The 25837-nt window shown below is 42.3% G+C and overlaps 1 protein-coding gene across 23 annotated transcripts in view; it reads right to left on the reverse strand.

Annotated features, from left to right (window-relative positions):
- The window catches only part of NCAM1 (neural cell adhesion molecule 1), a 317572-nt gene extending 292271 nt beyond the window's left edge, over nt 1-25301 (reverse strand). For 6 of the 23 annotated variants that reach the window (XM_060604749.3, XM_060604748.3, XM_060604745.3 and 3 more), the window contains exon 1: nt 24965-25291. In XM_060604749.3, the coding sequence (XP_060460732.2) occupies nt 24965-25016 (52 nt within the window). In that variant the 5' untranslated portion in view covers nt 25017-25291. Of the gene's footprint in view, nt 1-24964 lie in introns of all 23 variants that reach the window. The other 17 variants (XM_060604746.3, XM_060604743.3, XM_060604751.3 and 14 more) reach the window with 9 other exon arrangements.
- Between the last annotated feature and the right edge of the window lie 536 nt (nt 25302-25837).

Raw genomic sequence — 25837 nt, forward strand, 5'->3', positions numbered from 1 at the left:
TAGAGATGTACCCTGGGAATATGTTAGAAATAGACATTCTTGGGCCCCACTGCAAATCTACAGAATCAGAAACTCTGGGGGCAGAGCCCCGAAATCTGCATTTTAATAAAACTTCCAGGTGATTCTGATGCATAGTACAGAGATGGTAACTGAAGAGTAGATAAGATAACCCAGAGAAGGTATAACAGAAAAGAGGGCCAAGGAGAGTCCTGGGGGGGGAAGGGATAATACCAATGTTTAAGAGATGGCAGGGGAAGTCAGAAGCATATGGAGCTGTGAAAGCCAAAGGCAGGAGCAGGTTGGGTCAAGTCAGTGAAGAAATTGGGTAAGTCAAAGACTGAGAAGCATCTCTCTTGGATTCAGCAATGATAAGGTCATCCGTGACTGGCAAGAACAGTCTTAGTGGGTGGGGCTTAAAGCCTGACTGTGGCGAGGTAAGAGACTGGACATAATAGTTTAAGAGGGCAAGCGGCGAGGGAGGGTATTTCTAAACTGAGGAAGACTTGGCCATGTTCAGATGACAGCAAAAAGGAGCCATTAGAGGGAAGAGTTGGCAGGGCGAACTCTCTAAGGAAGTGGAAGGGGACGTGACCCAGGAACCAGCTACTGGGAATAAGCCTTGGACAGAACCAGAGTCATCTCAGGCACCCTCACAGCATGAGGAAGGCAAAGATGGATGTGGGCACAGGTGTGCTGGGGAGAGAATTCTCCTCTGAGGGCTTCTCTTTCCTCTTTAAAACAAGAGGAAAGGTTATCTGCTGAGATGGCGGGGGGAGAGGAGGGCGGGCAGTGCTCAAAGTCCAGACATGGCTCCTATCACAGGGGACAACACTGAAAGATGGAAAATGAGCTGGGACAGTGAGTCCCTGGTCTACAGGAGACACAATGGGACAGGACCAGTCAGACGGTGGCAGTGGAGACAGAAGGAAATTTACAAACTACAGAGATATTATGGAGGTAGAATTACCAAGAGTTGTTGATGGGTACATTACAGGAAATAGGAGGAGTGTGTCTAGCTGTGGAGGATTGGTCTAGACAGGGTGTAGAAGGTGGGTGGAAGATGCCTATTCACCGAGACAGTGAGCAGGCATCCTTATCTGTGAAAGGGGATAATATTACTTCCTTCGCATACAGCCGCTGGAACAGCTGATGGGAAAATACATGCAAAGAGCGAGTCTGCTACTTAGGGAAGCACAGAGCAAATGGTAGCTGTTGTAATTATTTCACTCTTATAGCAGAACACTTTGAATAGAACAAGCACTCATGTTTGCTGAATGATGACTGAATGAATGGACACATGAATGAAGAGGAGCGTAAACAGAAGGAGACTATATATTTTCACCAATGAGACTATGATAGTTACTTATCAGACAGTGGCTTTCCTACTCTGTGTTGATTTTGTAGAATGGGGGCCTTTTTCCATAAGATAGGTTTCAAGTATTTAAAGAAATGGATGATGGTATCTCTCCTTTACTTAAATCTCAACTCCTTGCCTTGAGGATACAATACATGATCCAATGCCATTCACTCATCGTAACACTCCTGATGCTCATCCGTGGGCATACTGCCCTCACTGCTTCCAGCCCCCTCCCACCCTGATCCATTCCTTCCCTCTCTGCAGGTCCCTACCCACCCTGACTTCTCCTTGCCCTCCCCACCTTCCTTCCAGCTTCCAGGGCCTCCTGCACCATGCACTAGTCACCGACTCTTCTTGGCTTGACTCCTCCAAGGACCTCCCAGGGCAACTTTCACTATCACATGCCCCTTTCTTTTTCTTTTTCTTTTTTTTTTGTCCAAACTGAAGTAAATATATAACCTAAAACTTGCTGTTTTCATCATTTTAAGTGTATGATTCAGTGGAATTAATTATATTCAGTGTTGCACAACCAACACTACTATCTATTTCCAAAACTTTTCATCACCCCAAATAGAAGTTCTTTACCCATTTAGGCAGTAGCTCCCTCTACCCCCAGCTTCTTCATTCTGCTGTCTGTCAAGGGCAGGAACTACTGTCTGTCTTAAGAGACTGCCTATTCTAGAAATGTTGCATAAGTGGAATTGTACAATATTTGTCCTTTTGTGTTGGACTTCTCTCACTCGGCATAATGTTTTCAAAGTCCATCCATGTTGTAGCTACTTCATCTCTTTTCGGGGCTAATATTCCACCATACATACATGTCACATTTTGTTTATCCACTCATCTGTTGATGGACACTGGGGTTGTTTCTACCTTTCGGTGACTGTGAATAACAGGACCGTTGGCTGCTAGGAACACAGGTGTACATGTATCTGTTTGAGTTCCTGTTCTCAACTCTTTGGGGTAGATGGGCGTATGCCTAGTTGTGGAATTGGTGGGTCATATCGTAATTCTATGTTTAGACTTCTGAGAAGCCCTTATGCTGTTTGTGATAAATATAAAAATCTCATGCTTACTTTAAGACCCAGATGTGTTGCTTCCCCTCAACCCCTCACCATGGACTCTCTCCCTTGAGAATCACTCAAAGCCTTAGCCCAGCTATTAAGACTGTTCGTGGTCTGGCCCTCTGTCTCCCATTCCTCCTTTCCCTCCCTCCTCTCCTATGTTCTGACTATGGTGAATCCCTGTGATTTACCGATGGCTTTGCCTCTGCACATGCCAACTCTGCCCTTTCTCTCTCTCCTTTACCTACTCTTGCTGGAAGAGAAGAAACTGTTCAAGCCCTTCTGGACACTCTCGGGTCTCCCACAGCACCTGCTATGCACCAAGAGGGCAAAAATTACCACGATTCTGAATTGTTCAAAAGAATAAAATCCATTCTGGCATCTCTCAGCTCACATACCCCGCCATCAACCAAGCCTATGTTGTATAAAAGCTCAAGCAAGTCTGAAAACAAAACTTCACTGGCATAAAATTTCAAGGCCAGACTACAGTGGGCTCTCCAAAGGAAGTTTCATCTATTTAGTTTAACAAAATTATGGTGCAAATATGTTCTTTTCATCATTAAAACACTACTAAATACCATATTCAACATTTTCTTTGACTCCAAATGTCTCAAGGAAAGGGATCACATCGATTTTAAATCTTTTCATTATGAAATTAGCACATATAGAATAATGCATAACATGATATACATGCCTTAATGAATTAATCTGAGAAACGCCAAGTACCCACCTTCTAATTCAAGAACATATTGTCACAGTCCCCCAGAAGCTTCTCATATGACCCTTCCCCTTCTTCCCTGTCAGGAAGCTAACTTTAACAGGGCCTATTTCTTTGAAAAATAAAGAGTTACATCTAAATAGGCAACTAAACTTTATTAAAGAATAAAGCAAAGTTTTGGCTGTTATACATGGGATCTCATGGTATATCATCGACAAATGTGTTGGGTGATAGTTGGTGTTAATGTCACAGATCTGCATTTTATACCATCTTCTGTTCCATCTTTCAAAATAATTATAATTAATTTTAACAAATTAAATTTTGGCTTTCAGAGATTCCACTGTGAAAAAAAATCTATGGTTTGCTTATTTCTTTCCAAATGACAGTATATACTAGCTGGGGGGGGGGGGGCTTTATCAAAATATAATTCACATACCATACAAATAACCCATTTAAAGTGCACAATTCAATGATTTCTAGTAGATTCTCAGAGTAACACAACCATCACCACAATCTATTTTGATACATTTCATCACCCCAAAAAGAAATCCCTCACTCATTAGCAGTCATTTTCCATCTCCCACCAATCCCCTAGCCTTAGGTAAACACCAATCCATTTTCTGTCTCTATGGATTTTTCTATTCTGCACATTTCATATAAATGGAGTCATACGATATGTGGCCTTTTGTGACTAGCTTCTTTACTTTACTTTACTTTACTTACAATGTTTTCAAGGTTCACCCATGTTGTGGCACATATTGGTACTCCATCCTTTTTACTTCTGAATAGTATTTCATTGGATGGACACACACCACATTTTGTGTATCCATTCATCAGTCAATGGACACTTGGGTTGGTTCTATTTTCTGACTATTCTTTTTTTTATTTTTTTGATGTTTATCTATTTTTGAGAGAGAGGCACACAGCACAAGCAGGGGAGGGGCAGACAGAGAGGGAGACACAGAATGCAAAGCAGGCTCCAGGCTCTGAGCTCTCAGCACAGAGCCTGATGCGGGACTTGAACTCACGAACCGCAAGATCATGACCCGAGCCAAAGTTGGACACTTAACTGACTGTGCCACCCAGGCGCCCTGTTCTTAATGCTGCTATGAACATTCGTGTACAAGTTTTTATAGAGATATATGCTTTCACACGTGGAGGAATGAAATTGATGGTTCATATGATAATGCTGTTTAAGATCTGCCAGGCTCTTTTCCAGAGAAGCAGAACCATTTCCTTTCCTACCAGCAGTGTATGAGGGTTCCAATATTTTCACACCATTGGCGACACTTGTTATTATCTGTCTCTTTGATTATGGCCATTGTAGTGAGGGTGAAGTGCTATATTACCAACCAATGAGTCACCGATGTTTTGATCTGTATTTCCCCAACAGGTAGTAACGTGGAGCATCTTTTCCTGTGCTTATTGGCCATTGTATATCTTAGCTCTGGGTTTTCATAGATACCCTTTATCAGATTGAAGAAGTCCTCCCTATTCCTAGTTTGTTGAGTGTTTTTATCATGAAAGAACATTGCATTTTATCAAATGCTTTTCCGCCTTTATTGAGATGATCATGCAGTTTTTGATACCAGCTGTTTTTGTTGGTAAATAATTTTTCATACTTATGAAATCTATGCAATCCTATAAATGTGTAATGCATTTCATATTTTATTAAAGAGTTCAAATTTAAATTATTAACTATAAACTCTAAAAATTATGCCTACAACAAAACTTATGGGGAAGCATTTCATTAATGTATTTATTTTGGAAGAAAATTTTCTATGAAATCTATGTAGGGTCTTTTATGAATGGCAGAAACCATGGTGTGTTTTTCTTTGTTCCCTTCTATTAGTCTAACTTCTGCTGTCCTACTTTTTCAAACTACATCTTGGCTACTTCTATTCTTTACAACTACAACTCAAATACACACTACATCTATGGAATACTCATGTAAGCCCAAGTTAAACACAGTTTTCTACGCATGATTATTTCAGAAACCAATTCAAATAAAATACAAATGGTGATCAATCCAAGGATCTGTGTTTGACCGTCAAACAACCAAATCCACACCTACCTAAGCCAAGTGGTGTTTAGTAAAATCTGTGTACAACCTTTTAAATCAGTAGGCTACATTCTAATATCTAACAAAATCATTTAGAACAATAGGCTTTGTCTCCGTGATTACACACAATCGTTGTGTCAAAACACGTGTACACAGATAATGGCATATTCCCTCCCTTGTAAAATTTGAAGTCTAATTGCAAACACTGTATACTGTGCAGAAATCTGTGAAAGATGCTGAAAACACGGAAGGGTTATTAGAGCAGTACCAAGTAATTTACTTCCCATCCAACTAATGTCCATGTTGGGGGTCTGGAAACTATAATAGCTCGCATGGCTGTGCCAGCTAGAGAAGCGGTTAGGATTACAAGATCAGAAAAAGGCTTCTTGAACATGTGTCCTACATGGTAGAAGACGCACATGTTGAAAGTAGGTCTCTTATCCTGTCAGATCTTAGGAAAAGAAAGCCTCAGTAACATTAAGAACATTTCTACTGTTTATGCTCAATGTTCATATTCAACCAATGAGTCTTAAAATACAATGAAGCAAAAAAAGGGGGAGCTGTTATTATTCAGGTTATTTCAAATATATCATTTAAAATCAATTGGGGGAGGGTGCAAATGCTCCCTGCAAGGCATTAACTAAATAAAATATTTTCTCAAAAAAAAAAGAACTACCACATCATTTACTTAGGTGTGTATCGTGCCTCCCCACTAAGACATAGCCTACTGAAATTCAGATTTTTTTGATTCACGTTGAGGTCTCCTGAGACTTCCAACACTGCATGTATTGCCAGAATTACAACTTAACTCTTTTGGATGCAAAACCAGCAGAGGTCCTACAAAATTAGAGATCTCTATGGGATGCAGAGGCCTCTGAGAGAGACCAGGCACTTTCTTCTTCACCCTAGCTAGTGGTCAGGATCCTGACTCACTGGGATCGCACCACAGGATTACAGTGGCCGAAAGGGACTCTTCTCCCACCAAACACTGCACTAATTCTCCAGCATTCAGCGTTTCCACTTGAATGGAATAAAAACCCTTTTGAGAACAACAATTACAATCCCCCCATTTTTTTTCTCAGGCGCACCATTGGACTTCTCAGTGCCCGCACAATGCAAATAAGGCAGGCTTCCTTTCACAGAGTGATTAGTATGCAAACACAGCCTGCTTTTTTAGTAGGATGTGAAGAACCACCAACAAGCTTTGCTAAACCCAGAGGTTCTACAATTATTTCCACTGTTTATTTTTCAACAGAAGATTACACAATAACACCAAGGCGTTAGCTCTAGTTTGCCAATATTTTGTAAACAATGACAAGTTAGATTTTTAAACCCTTTGTGTCATATTTAAAGCTATGGTCAACTACAGATTCTAATACATTAATTTTTTCCCCAAATCTAGGAAACTCAACTTGTATGAGACAGGATTTAAGCTCTACTTTCTTTTTAAGAAACTGCACTTCATTTTTCAACAGAGAATGATCCGTCTGGCGTGTACCTTTAGAAAGCTCGTCATTTTTAAGATTTACTATCAATTCCAAAATAAGACTAAGAAATTACATTGTTATGGTACTCCATCCAGCTCATATGTACCTTTATAAACCTTGTGGCTTTCCAAATTATTGTTAAATTCAACAAAAACTATGTTTTTGGAGAAAATTAACTGAAATCCATTTAGCAAAATAATGCTACAAAGAAAATGGAATTTTGGGCCCCTGGGTGGCTCAGTCCATTAAGCACTGGACTCTTGATTTTGGCTCAGGTCATGATCTCAGGGTTCCTGAGTGGGAGGCCCTGAGCCCTGTGTTGGGAATCTCTCTACTGCTCTCTCTGCCCCTTCCCCACTCTCTCTCAAAAATAAATAAGTAAACATTTAAAAAAAAAATTTAAAAAAAGGAAATGGAATATTTGCACTACAAATTATGTCCATGTGACCTTAATCTTAAGATAATAACTTAAGAAGCATTTCCAGTTGCATGGTTCCTTGGTGATTTTTTACTGAAATTTCCAAGAAAATGCAAACCTACCGGATAGGTCATTAGAGCTGCCTTAATAAACACCTTGCTTGTCACATTATTTTTGTTTTTGCCTATGTCCACCTACAGAGGGTTATGAAGAGATTCTAATCATACTACAGGACATTTCCATCTATTGTCTTAAACAACAACAACAATCATCAATGACTCAATTGTTTTGCTCTGGATATGAATTTTTTTAATCCATGTTTTAAATGTTAAAATGTAAATTTGGTTTTTATGTTCCTTTAAAAACATCTCCTAGAGCAATCCTTTTTAAAATTTTTATTTATTTATCTTGAGAGAGAGAGAGAGAGAGAGAGAGAGAGAAAGAAAACGCACATGCACACTCAAGCATGGGAGGGGCAGAGCAAGGGAGAGAGAATCCTAAGCAGGTTCCACATTGACAGCAGAGAACCCGATGCGGGGCTCAAACCTACAAAACCGTGAGATCATGACCTGAGCCAAAATCAAGGGTTGGACATTTAACTGACTGAGCCACCCAGGCACCGCCCATATAGAGATACTTTTTAAGGTCTGAAGTCAGATACAGATAAGACGACTTCAAATTTAATTACAGTGAAAATATTTTAAGAAGAGATGTAGGTCAACAGTGATTATGGCATTTAAAAAAAAAGGTTATTTATTTATTTTGAGAGGGGGGAGGGGCAGAGAGAGGGAGAGAGAGAATCACAAGTAGGTCCCACCTTGTTAGTACAGAGCCTGAGGTGGGGCTCAATCTTATGAACCGTGAGATCATGACCTGAGCCAAAATCAAGAGGCAGATGCTTAACTGAATGCACCACCCAGGCATCCCAATATAGTGATTATGGCCTAAATCAAACCCATCTTCTTGCGAACAGCCCCAACCCCCAGGACAAGTGACTCTGTCTGCTAATGAGGAGCTGCCTGTGACATCTGCACACCATCAGTTTCCCCCATCATTTCAGGGACATCAGTAAATCACTCAAGGTGTTTGAGTTTCCTTGTCAAGTTCCAGGGTCCAACCAGTGCAAGTCACTTACACAGCTGGATTCTCCAAACAGCATCAGATACATAACCAGCCCCACAGGTATCACCACCACATTCACTGAAGGTTTACATTATTCTCTTTTGTAAAAACTTTTAAATTCTAAATGAATGTGTAACAAAAAAGAAAAAGAACTGATTTATTTGTTCTGGTCTATAAACAAGCAAAACAGATGAAAGTGAAGTCTAAGTTAACAATGGAGTTCATCATTTTAAATCTCTCACACTGAGTTCATTAAAAGAGAATATAATTTTAAACTTACTTATCACAAACAAAAAGCTTACTATTTAGAAACGTATACACAGGCTGTTGAGATAATTACACATGTTTATAAATGTTGTTTCCTTAAAATATCCCCCCACTACACATTTATTGTTATTGTATTTAAATTAAAGTAATTTAACTGTCTGACTTTGTGATAGTTATTCTCTTAATATTGCACAGGGCAGCAGAAATATAACATAGAATAATGTATTGATTTACACCCCAGTGACTTCAAAAGGATCTGTCATGAATATCTCTAGAAGACCAAATAATAAATGATTATACGGGTTTCTGGTTTAGACACAAAATACACGTAGATACCCAAATAAATTAATGTGCAAAATATTTATCTTCTAAAAAATATCCCTGTATCTAACTTAGCTGTGAAGAAGTATTTATAACAATAAAAATGTTCCTTTTATGAGAAGGGAGGAAGGGGAATGAACTGTCTACATGACCAGTTATCTTAATTGAGTCTGACCAATAATTTAAATTCTGATTCCAAAGCCAATTTAGCTCAAAATGACCTCAAATTGTAATCTAGGGCAGTTAACGGACTCATTTTCAATCTCTTATCTTCAAAGAATACCACACGATGTCCCTTTTTTGCTTCATTATGACAGATGGTTTTCTTTAATGAAAATTTTAAATTTTAAACATGTCATGCATAACTTTAACTTACATACACAAAAGGGGAAAATCGGAGAAAGGAATAAATAATTCTTAGTTATCTTTTTCTGACATTTCAAGGTTGTCTCTGGTGTCATTCCAAAGGAATAAATATTACAAATGTAACCAAAAACAATTTAGAAAGTGGTCTAGAATTTTTTACAAAGCTACCAAATACATTCATCTTGTATCTCCAACTTGCCGCCCAACTACATGGAACACTGGAGTTATTCCATAAATATTGGATTAAATGAATGTTTCTAATAAATGTTCCTGCTACCCAACAAGGCTGGGACACAGCCATTTGCAAATGTGTTCATGAAACTGCTCTTATTCTGGTTCACAGCATCACTGCCAAGCCCTGTCTTTGTATCCAAGAGATGTGGAGTCTCAGGCCACCCTGGAATCTTTGAGGACTTCTTAGTTGAGGAAAGGTTCTTCAAACAGAACAACCTCCTCACAACTGGCCCTAACTCCCTGGATTGTCAATTCCCTCCAACATTCATCTTCTTAGGTCTTTGCTTTTGATGCACCCCTGGAACATTAACCTTTTCCTTTAAGAATTCTGTAAGCTTCAGGGTGCCTGGGTGGCTCAGTCAGTTAAGTGTCCAACTTCAGCTCAGATCATGAGCTCATGCATTGTGGGTTCAAGCTCCGTGCTGGGCTCTGTGCTGACAGATCAGAGCCTGGAGCCTGCTTCAGATTCTGTGTCTCCCTCTCTCTGCCTCCTCCCCCACTCATGCTTCGTCTCTATCTCTCAAAAATGAATAAATGTTAAAAAAAATTAAAAAATAAATAAACATTTAAAAAAAAGTTCTGCTGGCATTCTTAAATCTCAAAAATGCCCTATTAGAACATGTGAGATGAGAGATTTCAAATGTGTGCTCTGGCTTGTAGCAATTGTGATCCTCCAAAGAGGTCATCAGAAGGTTCTCGCATGCTGCTTCAAAATTCAAGCCAACAACCCTTCTCATACCACTAACATCAACCCAACACACATGCACACAACTATAAGCTGCAGGAGGCTGAGGGCCCTGTATCTCTTCTCCCATGCTGAATTCTTCTTCAGTCCAGGAGGACTGAATGTTTATTAGCTGGAGAGGTTAAATCCCAGGGAATTTGCTCTTGGGGAATGCCAGGCATTGTTGACAGCAGAAGTGCCCCCACTAAAAATAGAGGGATTCAAAGAAATCTTGACTAGTGGGTAAAATACTCTCAAATCATTCAGCTCAGAGAAAAACAATAGTTAGATCTTTAGCTCATGGGCTGCAAAATACTGGACTCTCTTAAACTGATCAGCCCAAGAGAAAATGCATGTACTAGTGAATGGATGTGGACGTTTCCCACCCATTGTATCAACCTGCAGTGAAGCCCACCCACACAGAGACTTCCCAGAGCTTCTCACTGTCTCACTCCCAATTACTAATAAGTGGCTAAGGACCATTGTAATTTGAGAAATAAAATGAAACAGTATGAAACACAAGAGGAGATATTAAAAGATGATAAAGGGGAATTCAGAGGATAAAGAGATAACACAGGATACAAGAAAATTTTTCTAAGTTTATTTTGAGAGAGGCAGAGATATTGCAAGTGGGAGAGGGGCAGAGAGAAAGGAGACAGAGAATCCCAAGCAGGCTCTATGCTGCCAGGGCAGAGCCCGACATGGGGCTTGAACTTACGAAACCGTGAGATCGTGACCTCAGCCCAAACCAAGAGTTGGTGGTGGCTTAACTGACTGAGCCACCCAGGCATTACAAGAAAATTTTTCTAAAATACTCAGAAATATAAAAGATATTGTACCAAGAAACAAGAAGAGGAAACTACCAAAAAGACAGTCAGACAATAAAACAGAATTCTTAGAAATTAAAAACATGTTAGCAAGATAGAAAATCCAATTTGGCAAGAAGCTGACAAAACTTCCCAGAAAGTAAAAGGTGGAGAGTTTCAAGGACAAAGAAATGAATGTAGGAGAGAGAAGACAAAAGGAAAAAAAAATTAGAGGAGCAATCTAACTTCTGAATAAGAGCTCCAGAGAAAAGAGAAAAAACAGAGATATGAAAATACCAAGTAAATAATGCAGGAACATTTCCTAGCACAGAAAAACATGAATTTCCAGACCAAAATGGCCCACTGAGAACCTACCTCCCATAAATAAAAGCAGACCTACAACAAAGTACAGCATTGTGAAATTTCAGAATACTGTAACAAAGGGAAGATCCTAAGATCTTCTAGATGAGAAATAAATAATTTTTGTACAAAACATTACAAATCAGAAAGCATTAGATGTCACAAATGCAACAATGAAAGCTAGAAAACAAAAGTTTTGAAGGAGCAATACCTTCCAAATCCTTGGAGACAGCAATTTCCAACCTGGAGAACTGTATATGAGGCAAATATAAATTAACTGCTGCAAGCATAGATCACCAACAGTCAAAAGTGAAGAATGAGAATAAGGTCTAGGATATATGCCCTCTGAAGATGAAAGAAAATAGCCACATTTGAACATATTGACAGGGAATTTACATGTCAGTCTGAGAGGTGGATAATGAATTAGTGATAGGTATATAGAAAACTAAGCAAAGAAAAACTAAGGCCATCATAAACTTCAAGAAAGACAGTACATTATATAAGAAATGAAATAAAATCATATAATTGCTCAGCTGTGAATAATATTTACATGGTCATAATAATGTAAACATTAAATATTGTTTAAATCAAAAATGGAAAAATTGTTATATTGGGAGGCCAAGGTAAAGGAAGTAAGGGGGCAGAGAGTATTGTACGAATACTAAACCCACAGAGAATAAAGTCAATAAATAATGCCTGAAACTGACAAAGTAAGAAAGTATAAATATGGACATTAAAAAAGGTAGAAACAACTAAATGAATAGAAAGTGGATGCTTCAGGGAAGGCAAAATCAGAAACAGGAAGGATAACGGAGGGGTTAAGAAAGGGTAGTAAGGGTTGAGGCAGGGGACTAATGTTTCATGTTTTATAAAATGACTTAACTTCTTAAACAATGTGCACATGTCATTTTGCCAAGAATAAAAATTAAATTTAAGAAAGGGAGGAATTACAACCAATGAATTCTAATTGCTTGAATAGTTAGGATCTTTAATCCCAATACATACGTACTATAACGTAACGGAGAAGAGAGAGGGACGCTGGCTGACACAACTTCTCTTAATGGTAAGTAAATAGCTGTGGAATTCAAGCAGAGCTGAGAGGCTATATATAACAAGGTCACTCTATAGGAATGAAATATGAAATATCCTTTGTCCTAAATCATTGGGGATTAGAATGTCTCATGACGCTTTTTCCATGTGAGTAACATTAATTATATTACCTTTCATTCCAACTTACCACTGGTGAAGAGAGTGGTACCTACATCTATGTCTGTTTCATGTTTGCAACTATACAGAGACTCCTTGAAATCATACCTCCTTCATTACGTAGGACAGAGCTGAATATGAAAGACACATGCTCCAAAAACTAATCCATATAAGTTTTGCCTACTGCTTGAATAGGCCAATAGTTGGCTCTTCCAAATGAGGCTTAATAATGAACACCCATTATTTATGCTGCACTATGTTACAGACATTCCCTCGGAACTTTGTCATGTATAGAACTTTGTGTTCTTGAATCTGTTTTTCATAATTTTTCCATCCATTCAAGTTACTACATCTTCCTACTAGTATACTACCAATATACCTAATAGTCATGTTTCCTTGATTCTAGTTTGAATCTCAGAGCCCTTCTAAATGTGGTAGAAGCTAGGAAATTAACTAAGAATATATGCACTCTTTCTGGGGAAAAAAAAGGCTAAAGGACTTCCCCTATGGGTCAAGTGCATACAATTAAATGCATGGGCTTTGGGATATCTATTTTGGCTATCCAGAGGCATCTTTCTCTTACTTCTTCTTTTTTTCCCTTATTCTTCATGCTTCATGTTCCAAAGATTTAAGGATGCCAGACAAATGACTTCCAGATTAATGACGTGTCACCAATATGATCTTTAGCAGCAACCATTTATTTAAGTACACTAAATTTTATGGCTCTACTATTATGGTGAATTGACAGGTTTAAAATTAACCCTATGCAAATAGAAAGGAGAACCTATATAAGCCAAGTTGTTTTTTTAAATTCTACTTTTTTCAAAACCAAGATCTACCAGACTTTGCTTCCAAAGGAGTTGAAACAAACAGCTAAGCAATCAGCCATGGTGTTTCTAACTCAGTTGCAATTCATGGTGATCCTGAACTCTCAGAGAATGAAAACTAAATGGGAAAAAATGTGATTCTAATTATAATCAATACTTAAATCCAACACTAATTGTACACCCCTTCACTGTGAACTTTAACAGAAAGAAGGAAAATGGGAAAAAATTACTGAGCTTACTCTGTGCCAGACAGTTGCATAAATTACCTCATTTCATCCTCACAATAACCCTATTAGGCGGGTATTATTATTCCTGTTTCACAGAGAAATAAACTGAGCAGTGGAGAGATTAAATAACTGGCTCAAGGTCACAGAAAGCAGAAGACCCAGGGTGCAAAGTGCCAAGTTTGATGTCAAAGGCCCCTGAGGCTCCCCCTACAGTATGTGCCGCTCTATAACACTACAAGGAGATACTAAATTAAGAAAGGAAGATAATGTGTAATTATAACTCAGATCAAAGAGCTTGTGCTGGATTTGCATCTCCTCGTGCTCCTGACAGCAGGTCTTTAAGCTTCCATGTTGCACCCTGAATCCAATTCTCATACAGCAACTGCAGCTTCACTAGCAACTGGCAGCATCTCACACCGATGAAACGGACACTCGGAGACGCAGTATGAATAAAAGAACATCAGGAGTCAGTCACGCCCATGTCCCCTCTTTTGCCAACCTCACAAAAACAATGCAGCCAATTTGTGACAAACTGAACAAACTTCAAAAGGTTTTGCTATCAACAAACCTTTTTTAAAGGTATAGAACAAAGGTACAGATATCATGGGCAATGGTGCGAGAAAATAAAATGGTGTCTAAAAATTATCACCTACCATGATAGATGAAACCAGTGGGGAGAAAACCCTCTAACATTATCCTCTTCTTCTCAGGTGACCCCATCCCGTTGTCCTGTGAAAGGTTTGTTCGTGACCTGGCTTTTTTCCCTTGTGCCCAGATGGCCCCCCAGTCTGAAGCCTTTCCCCACCCCAACACCCCATCCTTCCTTCTTTGTGGTCAAATACCCTGGCTATCCACTCCTCCTCTGTCTTTGGCTCTGAGAATGTGAATTTCACTACCCAACTAAACTTCTCTAAGATCCCCACTCTCCTCTGATTCAAACCCCCAGTTTTCCACTTGTGCCTCATCTTTCTTACACACATATCCACTTTTAATGACCACCGCCCACTTTTTAATACAGTATTTATTTTACAATCTGAATACAAAACAATGTATGCTCATTAGAGAAAACTCAGATGGTACAAAAAAAGGTGTCTTCTTACAGTCTTAGTGAATGACAGACATTTTTTTAAAAAACAAAATCAGTATTATATACACCATTTGTTTCCAACTTTTGTCCACTTTATTCTTCTCTACCAGGTGTTCACACCACTAGGCTCTGGTCCCCACCCCCTTTTTTTCAATATCACTTTCCAAATTATGGACAAGATGCCATTCTAAATGCTACATAAAAACTACAACATAAATATTTCCGGGTGTAATGAAGATTGCACAATACACTGATTGTAATCTATGAGGTCTTCTCTCCACTGGAAAGGAATACAAATACAGACTACGATGATCCCTCAGTCTTCCTGGTACCCCGCTCCCAGCTGGGCTCCTGCATCTTCCTCCCAAACATGCAACACATCACCTACCTCATCTATGCTTCCTAGATGTAAAGCAAAATCCTGACTACAAAGCCTCCAGCTGTCACTATACTGGGAAAAATTCTCCAACCGCCCTAGCGCCCAGGTAATTTTTCCTCTGCCTCTGAAATCTTAGCCACATATCTGCCTTTAGATGCTACCTGGTACTCCCAGTTGCCTTTTCATTCTCCACTAGATAGTAGGCTAACAAAATATTGTACTGTTGAGTTTTTGGAGCTCTGTTGTACACCTGCAGCTAAAAGACTGCATAGATGCCCAGCAAGTATTTCTGCTGTCACTGCTGCTCCCTATGCCCTTAAACCATTAGGTATCTGCCCTATACCCTCTCTGCCCCACAGAATGGCTTAGCCTCTGTCTAATCCTATATTCCTCTATCTATGACATTATTTTTTATCTGAGCCATAATTAGATATGTTTTCCATCACAACTGGGTCAAGAAAAGTTTCACAAAATACTTACCCTTGCTACAAAGATACATACTCTCTTTTCCATTCCATTCCATTCCATTCCATTCCATTCCATTCCATTCCATTCCCTCCCATTCCCTCTTTCCTCTATTTTTCCCTTCCTTCCATCCTTCCTTTCCTGGTTTTTCAATGCTGGTGGAAGTCTATTTGAATAGATTTTACCACTCACAGTTGAAAATACTGACCTAGAAGTTAAGATACCAGGACGCCCAATTTTTTTTTTTCTAAAACCTAATCTATGTAGAACTGAGGTCTATTTTTCATTCAAGGTAACGCCTTTTCTCAATTTCCCCATCCTGCTGACAGCTCCATGATTTTATTCCCTTGGGTTTGCAACTTAAAAAGTTTTCTCTCTCCCAGTCACCTACCATTTTGGATCTATCATCTACCCCAGATGAGTCATTTGTCATCTCTAACCTCTCAGCTGTGTGCCTTTTTTATCCTTATCCCAAACCACTACAAGTGTACTTCCTAAGATTATCTGTTTTACAAACTGTATCACGGTTGGATTCCTTTAACAAGCCCCTCTGGAACATAAAAATTTGATTTTTATAAAATTTTATAAAACTTGATTTTTGTGTAGCAAAAATCCTTTTCCTAACACTATTTGGTCCAGCTACAGAAACTAACACCCCCTCCAAGTACTGCAGTGATCCCTACCAGTTTCCTCCTATTTCTCTATTAATTCAAAGCTAGCATCAAACACAGAGCCTAGAACAGCAGATGTTCAAGTGTTATCATGGAATATAACCTTAAATATTTTAGGAAATGATTTCTCCAACATCCCTCTCCTTTGTCTAGCGTTTAAGATTTTAATAAGACCTGGCCCAATCTCCAGTCTGCTTTCAATGATCTTGAAGACCGATTCTCTAGCTAGACCCATGCTGTCCTACAGAGAAATGGGTCCTCTCTCTCCTTATCTGTCCTTATGCCCATGAGGGTCCACATCAAATACCAGCTTGTCCACACCTTCTTCTGGACATTAAAACGAACCGAGATGATGAGACGATTTTTGTCTTTCTTAACAATTCTCACAATTAGTATTTGCCTCCTTCTTTTTGGCAATGATTCATACAGTCCCGTTCATGATTTTCTAACTGTCTGAACTAAGTGTTTCCTCCCCAACCATCTGAAAGCTTCTGTAGGACTGGTATGGTATTCTTGTTTTCCCCCTCAGCCTCCAGGACAGAACTCTGCACATCATATTCACAGTACACATATTTCCTAAACATTTCAAAGAAAACCTCCGCTCAAGATGAACTTTTGAAAAGCACATATTGAGTGCCTAACTTGTTTTACATATGAGATTTTATTTAAGCTCACCAAAATCCACAACGGAGGTGTCATGATCCCCATTCTACAGACAGAGGGAGCCAGGCCCAGAAGTGCAGCAAGGTACAGAATGTCACTTACAATGAGGGCACTCAAACTAGACTTGTCAGACCCAAAGCTCTTGGTTTGCCCCTCCCCCCAGTCACCACTCCCTCACTTCTGGCAGACGCCAAGCAAATTCACATCCTGATGCTGTGTGTATTCAGATGGTCCTCACTTCAGAACATGAGAAGATGGAGTCAACTATGCACGTATGGTCCCAGCTTCATCCCTGTAAACTACTTAAGATTTTCACGGCCTCAGCTTCTATTTCAAGACCTGACACAATCTGGCCTCACAGAACTTTTCTCCCCCCCCTAATATTGGGCCACTTCTCCCCAAGCACCCCCATGCTGTTCCCTCAGCATCACCCTATGCATTCATCTCTCCACCACCTGAATCACTTCTGCTTCCTGCTCCAGGGACTGGAGGCCCAGGCCCAGCTTAAGGGGGTCCGAAGCAGAGTTAATGGCTTTCTTCCCTGTGCTCCAATGGTGTGTAATTCATGTCTCTATTTATAAGGATGGCATGTCTGTCTCCCACACTACATGGTGAACTCCAGAGGCAGAAGCATAGCTTCCTTGACCTTATAATCTGAAACCCAAAACAATCTGGAAGCAACTTGGCCTTGTCAAGATTTCAGGAAAGTTTGCTGAATTAAATGGAATTTACGAATGTGTGTTGTGATTCACTGTTTGTTGAATTAAGTAGTCAATCAACCAGGTCTCAAATGAGAATACCATCTGTTCTTATTTCACAGAGTTTTGTAAATGTCACCTCTTCACCCCACCCCAACCACACAAAGGTGGGATCCCTGCAATAATCTTTTAGAGTATCCTGTTCCCGTCCTTATTTTTTTTTTTTTTACCAGAATATGGGATTATAAATATTACATGTATGTTACTGGTTTAATGTCTGTATTCCTCCACACTTCAACTGGAAGTTCCATGAAGACAGAGACAATGTATGTTTACCACGGCATTCCCAGAACACCGCACTCAATAAATCTTCCGTGAACAAATGATATGAAGACTGGATGATAGAATGCAGAGCAAAAGTCTGGGACTGTACGATGATGATTAAGACATAATTACCGGGATTATCGATGCAGTTTCTCTCCTTGTAGATAGTTAACACAAAATCTGAGTCTCTTTTCCAACACAGCATATGTCTTTAGTTGGCAAAAATACTTCCTGCCCTGCCAGTAGGGCATTTATGTCTGACTCATTTGCATAATAATAGCAATTACTTTATTTTATTCCAGATAGTAATTTACAAAAATATAAGCAGGGAGAAATATTAAATCAACTCAAGTCTCACTTAAGATTTTCTGTAAAATAAAGAGGTCAAATGGCTTCTTCTTTCTAAAAACAATTTTGATTTTGATGTATGACTCTGATCTTCAAAGCACTACACAAACAACCTTTAGGAGACACGTGCTTGACAAACCGGAGCAGTCAACCTATTTCTGAAGCAAGTGGACTCAAGCAGACCGAAACACAGTTGCTGGCACTAGGGCAGACGTCTGCAGGGCCCCCACATTACATGGGCTCCTTCCAAGGCTGTGTGGCATGGGGACCTGCCGACATGTTTTTGTTTAATTTTTTTTTTAATGTTTATTTTTGAGAGAGAGAGAGACAGAGCATGAATGGGGGGAGGGTCAAAAGAGAGGGAGACACAGAATCTGAAGCAGGCTCTAGGCTCTGAGCTGTCAGCACAGAGTCCGATGCAGGGTTCGAACTCACAGACCGCGAGATCATGACCTGAGCTGAAGTCGGATGCTCAACCGACTGAGCCACCCAGGCGCCCCAAAGCCAACATGTTCTCATGGTCACTAAATTTTGTGGAAGAGTTTTTTATTTTCCTTAAACGGGGCCTTCAAAATTGCACATCCTTCAGGCACCATGAAACCCACATCAACCTTTGTGCTGATGGCTTTCAGCCTTATAAGGAGAATCACTTTTCTCTCTAACATATTCACAAGCAACATGACAGTGCAGGCATATTCAAGATTTTTTAAAGTCAAGCTCTAGTCACTGAAGAAGTCATGTTCTCATAATATCCTTCTTTGGGCCATGGAAAGAGCACTATATCTGAATATTATGTTTTTCTAGATCCATATACACCTCTCTTTCTCATCGATAAACATGGCTCACACGCACTGAAGTCCTGTGATCTCTAATATATTCACCACTCTAACATGGGGGCACTGCTAATTTTGCCATTTTGCAGAAGAGAAAGCTGAAACTTAGGGAAGCTATAGGGCTTGCCCCAAATCGGACGGCAAATAAGGGATATGCACAGCTGGGCTTTCAACCTGGGGTTGTGGGCCGCTCCCTCTTAAACTCTATGTGATCCTACCCTCTAGGTTTCTTGCCAGCAGAAAGTATTCCATCTCAGTCCTTTGAAATTCCCCACAGAACTGGAACTCAATTAATATATTTGATCAACGGTTGGAGGGAATACCTAATGTAACACAATCTCAAGTGCTGTGACATTACTATAGATATTCCTAAAGGATGAGGTAATCAGATACCAAGGCCTGTCACATGTTATCTCAAGGATGACACCGACAGAAAACAGGCCAGTGTTGGCAGCTACCAATCAGAAAGTCCTGGGTGAGAATACAGAATGGAATAGAAAGAAGCCTTTCAAGTCCTATCAGCGATGTGGTCTTTGAATTCAAAGGAAAACATATTTACATACATCTGACAGAAAAAGAATGCACAATAGGTACATTAAAACCTTTTCTCCCCCCGCAAAAAAAACACACATACACAAAACAGAGCAAAGGGCTTATCTTTTCAGTGTAGTCGCGTTTTGGTCTCCAACTGCTCCAACCGGAAGCTAAATTAATAGTGCAGGAAGGTAGAAGTGTGTCATCCTAGCTGAAAACAGTTAAATCAGTGGCTGCGTGTAGACAAGGCCTAAAAGCGCCTTAACTGTAATGTATGGAAACTGCCAGAAAGGCTGCCATTTGGCACACAGACCAACATCAAAAGGCAATGACCCTAATGAGCATCTTCAGCAGACAGACAGCATTTCAAAAGTGCGAAATGAAAGGGCATAATGACACCACTAGCAACGCCAAATAATTTACATCCCTTTACATCAGTGAATGGTTTTAAGGGTTGGCACCGAGAGTTAGTACTGATAACAAAAAGGGCTAAACGTGACATGACTGCGACCTTCAGATGGACTTCTGGATGTTGTTGCCCTACTGTAGTAAGCACGTCGACCTGTATTATCAATGACTGTTTCACTACGGTTGTTTCCTCGTAGGAAAAAACTCTGGGCCTCGTAGACACCTACTCCGTAGGATTCAGAGGGGTCCCTGGGCATCCCCCTCTTCCTAAGAGGGCGTCTCTTACACTATTGCTCAGAGACCTATTTCAAGACATGTATGAAACTCTCTTCTGAATTTTACTCATTTCTCCTCTTTTTAACTCAAGGAACCTTAACCTTAGTCTTTTTTATTTCAAAACTCAGGTACTCATTATTACTACATAGCCAGTTGATTCATGGTTCCAATCTTGTCTGATTTGGACCCATTTTTAAGTACTAGTAAAATGCTGTTTGTAATTTGCTGCCCTTTCTTTTAAAGATCCAGATGTTTCTTAGCTTATACATTTGTCAGAACACTACACTGAGGAGTTATCAGTTATGGAAGTGACATTAAAATATTTATCCTGACACCATGAAATATCTGTGGGCTCTAAGACTCAATACTTAAACAGTACCAGAGAGCCTTTTCTGCATGCCTTTGTCTCCTCTCAGGCTGCCTGTTCCCAGAAGACTGGCAGTGGCAGGTGGGACCCCATCTCTCTCCACCCTGCCGACTGCTTCTGCTCTCCATCACCACAAACCCAAGATTGGCAGGGAAAGTCCATACTGTTCTTTAGCAACAGGTAGTCAATCACTCATTTCGCACAAAGACAGGAAGGACTGTCTGTAAAATATCTTTGGAGGTCTGCCAGTAGCATTGAAGTCACTTTCTGTCTGGAGGGCAGCCACGGTGCTTTAACACTGAAGACGTAAATATGGGGAATTCATCAAACTCCTATTAAGTAGAGGCTTTGTCACCTTAAAAAATTAAGTGGTTGGATCAGAAATTCCCAAGTCCATATTTCATATTTCAAGCAGTGTAAAGTTTATAAGATGCCGTCTATAATTTAAGAAACCAAGTTCCATAGCAAACAAAAACATCTGTCATGTGTAAAGATTAGGTTTTGAATGAGAAAATGGTGCTATTTATTTTGAGAGGCAATTAAGACCTTGTTCCCTGTGACAGAAAAATATAGATACAGATTACTTACATTAAACTACATATTACCTATCTGAGGAACTCGATTAATGATGAATGGACTCCAAAGAGAAGCACTATGCAAAACTCTTAGAATTACCGGTTTTCATGTGACTAACTGCTCCCTCTGATCTGTCGCCTTGAGTAAGCACCCACAGCCCTTGCTAAGACCACACCCATACCATAATTTTTGGGTTTGGTGGGGGGTTTGCAAACAATTACTGCCTTAATTCTTGTACTATCAAGCTCAAGAGACAGTTCACCAGTTAGGTCAACAAATCCTTAGTTTAAACAATTAGCAAAGAGACTCGGATAAACCTCCTTTATTGAACAAGATTATACTCTGCTATTTTCTGCTATTCCAGTATTACTTCTAAAAAAGTAGATCCTGAGGAAACATACCTGGGAAAAAAGTCAACAAATTCAATCTGTTGAGGGAAGAAGGGGGAAGCTTCTTGAAAAAGTGACTTTAAAAAAATGTAAATTTTTGGACTAATGAAAGCAACATGATTGGTAGATCTTTAGAACCTTCACAGCAGGAATAGTAACTCAAAAACTATTAAATAAAGGACAGGCCACACTTCCACACTGTCTGCGTTATATTCTTTTTGTGTCTACCTGTGTTAAATTTTAAACAAATTCGGAGTTATTTCCAGTACTTTAATCTATGCTAATATTTGTCGAAAGAAAAATTAACTTTCTGGTTTTGGGATAGAGTCGTGCAACTTCTTCCACATTCTTCAGTACAACTATATTATATTCAGTTGCATTTTGTTCAGAAACACACCTTTCTGACCTTCAAATAAAAATCAACAAAAATCATATAGCTCGGCATAATTGTACTCACAGCAAACCTGACTGAAACACACCTTGACGATTCATTTAGTGAGGGATGTTGTATGTACTCATATACCTACTAGCTGGCTTCTGTGAGGTAGCAAAGGTGTCCTTTGTTCTTAATCGGTGCTACCTTGTTAGAAAACCAGTCAGTCCTATTCATTCCTCTACTCTAGCAAGTAAAATTGGAAGAGGATTGTAAAATTGCCAGATAAACACGACTCAACCATTCCAAATCATTCAATTTTTCCACAAAACATCCAGAACTGCTGTTAGAATAAACTCAAATTTGCTGTGTGATTCCGCAAGCTTTCACCTTATTCGGAAAGAGCAAAAGAGACCAAAATGAGACAGGCTGCAGGACTGATTTCCTTTGGTGTTAAGGGTAGCATACGTTGTATTTAAATTTTCATACGCACTGTGTAGAGCGCGGAGACTGAACTACCACTGTCCCTGAAAATACATTTGAGGAAAAAATAATAATTATGTTACTATTATAATAATTATTACTACGTATACACATTTACATATATGTGCGTACGTATATATAATACTGTTTTTATTTTCACCCTGACCCTTTGATTTGAAGGCTTCGATTTTTTTTTAACTGTGGAATTATCAATATTTTAAGGGAAAATGATTTCTCTTTGGAAAACCGTTCAACTTCTTTCTTTTGTTAGGCAAGCTTGTGTGCGTTTAGTGTTCTGCCTTGTCCCCATCCTTACAGTCCTAGGGCGGGACTGAGGCCGCTTTCCCTCCAGGGAACACTGATCAGAATGCCACCCTTGCCTGGTCAGCCACCGCATCCCAATCCGGGACTCCCTTGACGGGTACGAGCCTGCGCCTGCCCGCACATCCCAACACGGAAGGTTACACCCTTCACGGTGGTGGAAAGGTTGGCCCGCGATCCCTCCCAAAGGCCCCCCAAAGAGCCGGTCTTCATGACCACGCCCCCACCTCGAGGGGAGGAGGGCACGCGCGGAGACCAGCCGGCACCACAGAAAAGGGCAAGCCGGGTGCGGCCCCGGCCAGGTGGCGGAGGGACCAGCGACCTGCCGCGGCGCGGGCCGCCCGGCGGCTGAGGGTCCCCTCAACCCCCCTCGGCCCCACCCCCAGCCTCGCCCCCGGCCCGCAGCAGGCCGGTCGGCGCACGCGCGAGTCGGTGCTCCCAGCCACTGCGCCCTCCCAGGCTACAAGCTCGGTCCGGGAAGACACGGTCAGAGTGTGCACGCTGGGGGGCGGAAGGGACGCCCCGGGGCTGCGTGACAGAGGCTCGAGTGGGCGAGCATGGGCGGGCCGGACCTCCTGGGGGCACCTGGGCTCCATCTTCTTCCCTCCGGGCTGCGGGGCGGGGTTTCTCCTGGCGGGGGGGCGAGCAAGACCGTTAGGCTGGAACACCGGGAGACGGTCCTGGCAGCTCTGGGCCGCCACCCGCGCCGCAATAAAAGCCTCTCACGGCTTCCCGCCCAGCCAGCCTCGCTCTGATTGGTCGCCATGGGAAAGGGACCCGAGTTGGCTGGAGGCGGTGGCCGGGGCTACTCCCGTGCCGCCCGGGGAGGGCCCGCCCCGAGCGCTCCCCCACCCGGGCTCCGCCGTCTAGGGTAGCAGAGACGGCACCTGGCAGCGGCCGCCGGGACTCACCGTCCCCTCTGCTCTGCTCTCTCCGGGCGCTTCCCGGCACACGCCCCCCTCCCGGAATGTGCGCCCACCCCACCCAGCTCTCTGAGGCGCCTGATCCATTTCTTCCTCCTTCCCGACCATCCATGCCAGAGCGCAAATCCCTGGGTGGGGTGGGGTGTGGAGAGCAGCTGGAGGGGACGTTGGGCGAGCACAGAAGAATCTCCCGGGGAGGCCGGGGTGGAAATACCCTAAATGAAATGAACCTCCCTCCCGGCCGGCCACAGAGGTTTTCTGGGCGGCGGCACAGCCCCCGCCACCCGCGCGGCAGCATCCCTCGATTATCTCCTCCTCAGCTCCCTATTGTTCACACTTTGCTAGATTCAGGAACCTCGCCCAAAGAAAGGAGGCTAGGCGAGGTGCTGCGGGTGGCTACCTGCCATTCTTCTCGCGCACCGTGCAACACGGGGCTCGCGGTGAGTGTGAAGGCACACGCGCGCGCACACACACGCGCACACACACACCAGGCAGCCCGATCACGCCCTCCTCGCCCTCCGCCCCTCCGCACTTCCTCCTGTCAAAACGCGGCGCTCGGCCCTCCCATCCCTCCGTGCTCCCGGCCGAGAGCAGGCTTTGCAAGTAACCAGCGATTTGGCAAATGAAAAACTAACGTCATATCGACGGGGGTGCAAGAACGGCCACACAGCCCTGAGATTCTGCCCATTTTCGCCTCATTTTGCAAACCGTTATTCAGTCCGGGCAGGAGGGGGGGGGGGGGCTGGGCGCGACGGCGGCGAGCCCCACTTTATTAGACCCAGGGAAATAACGATGGGGCAGCCGCCCCGGCCTTATTGTTCACTCTTCCCGGGACCGGGGCTCACGAGCCCCTACCCCGCGGAACCTGAGCCCGCGCAGCAGCACCTCCGAGCCGCGGCAACCCCGCCCCGCCGCCCGCTTTGGGAAGGAGCGCTGCCCAGCACCGGTGCGGCCACAGCGTCCCCGGGAGCGTCCCTGTCCCCGGGAGCAGGCGGCTCGGCTCCCGCGTTGCGGGCACACAAAGTGGGAAGGGCGGGCACGCCGGTGGCGCGTCAGGGGCTCGCGGCGCTGGTAGGCAGCCCCGGTCCGGCGCAGCCCCGGAGAGCGCAGGGCTCGGCGGGGCAGCAAGGGCTATGCGCTCCTTCCTCGGCTCAACGACAATGACCACCCTTAGCATTCCACGTAAAGCCACCCCAAATACCAGTGTCCTCGTGGGAGGAGGAGGGGGGAAGGGGCGATCAGTACATCAGACTGAGAATAATCATAATTTCAAAATGTACCTGCAGTTCCCAGGAAAAACAAAGTCCAGATGAGATCCTTAGTTTGCAGCATTGTAATCTGCTGGCTGGGAGGGACGTTCTTGCCGCGGTAAATTCTGTGCCCCCCCCCCCTTGCAGAGAGTGTGGACGGCGGCAGAGCCACAGACCTAGGGGCAGACAATTGCCAGGCTGAGTATGATTATTTTTGCAGAATTGTTTCCTGCCAGCGGCTTGCCGAGCTGCGTTCACGCGCTGATCGGAGAATGAGTGACAGTCCCAGCCTCAGCACACTCGCAACTCGGAGATCCTTGCGCTGGCCCGGGTTCGCTTTGATGGAACTGGGGATGGGAGCGGGGGGCGGGGGGGCGGGGGTGAGAACCTCACTGTGTCCTTCCACCACGCCGGCCACAAATAGTGCCGAACATCAAGGAGGTAAGAGAGACAGGGGAGGCAGATGCGGCCGCCTGCAAAACACGGCCTGGAGCTGCTGGAGGAGTCGGGCTCTTTCTCACGCAGTCTTCAGGCAGAGCTGGGATTTCTTCTCTTCGCACTTCTCCCCCACGCCTCCACGGTCCCTCCTGCCACCCAGCCTTCCTTAGTTGGGAAGGTGGATATTTTAATAACCAGAAAATAATAAATACACAATCTTAGGTTTGGTTAGGTTTTCAAAGTCGTCCAATCTCTCCATTTAGATCCTAAGATCTTTGAAACACAGGATAGCTTAGGACTTTTTTTTTTTTTAAGTGCAGGAAATTAGAAATTTGGAGAGGGATGAAGATAGACTGCTAGTGCAGGGTTTTGCTTTGGGTTTGTTTGTTTGTTTGTTTGTTTGTTTGTTTTAAACTGGCTATGAAGTTTACTCTCCCACAGAGTGGCAACAGATCTTAGGGGAAG

The sequence above is a fragment of the Panthera onca genome, chromosome D1, assembly GCF_046562875.1.
Source record: "Panthera onca isolate mPanOnc1 chromosome D1, mPanOnc1 haplotype 2, whole genome shotgun sequence".
Classification (NCBI taxonomy): domain Eukaryota; kingdom Metazoa; phylum Chordata; class Mammalia; order Carnivora; family Felidae; genus Panthera; species Panthera onca.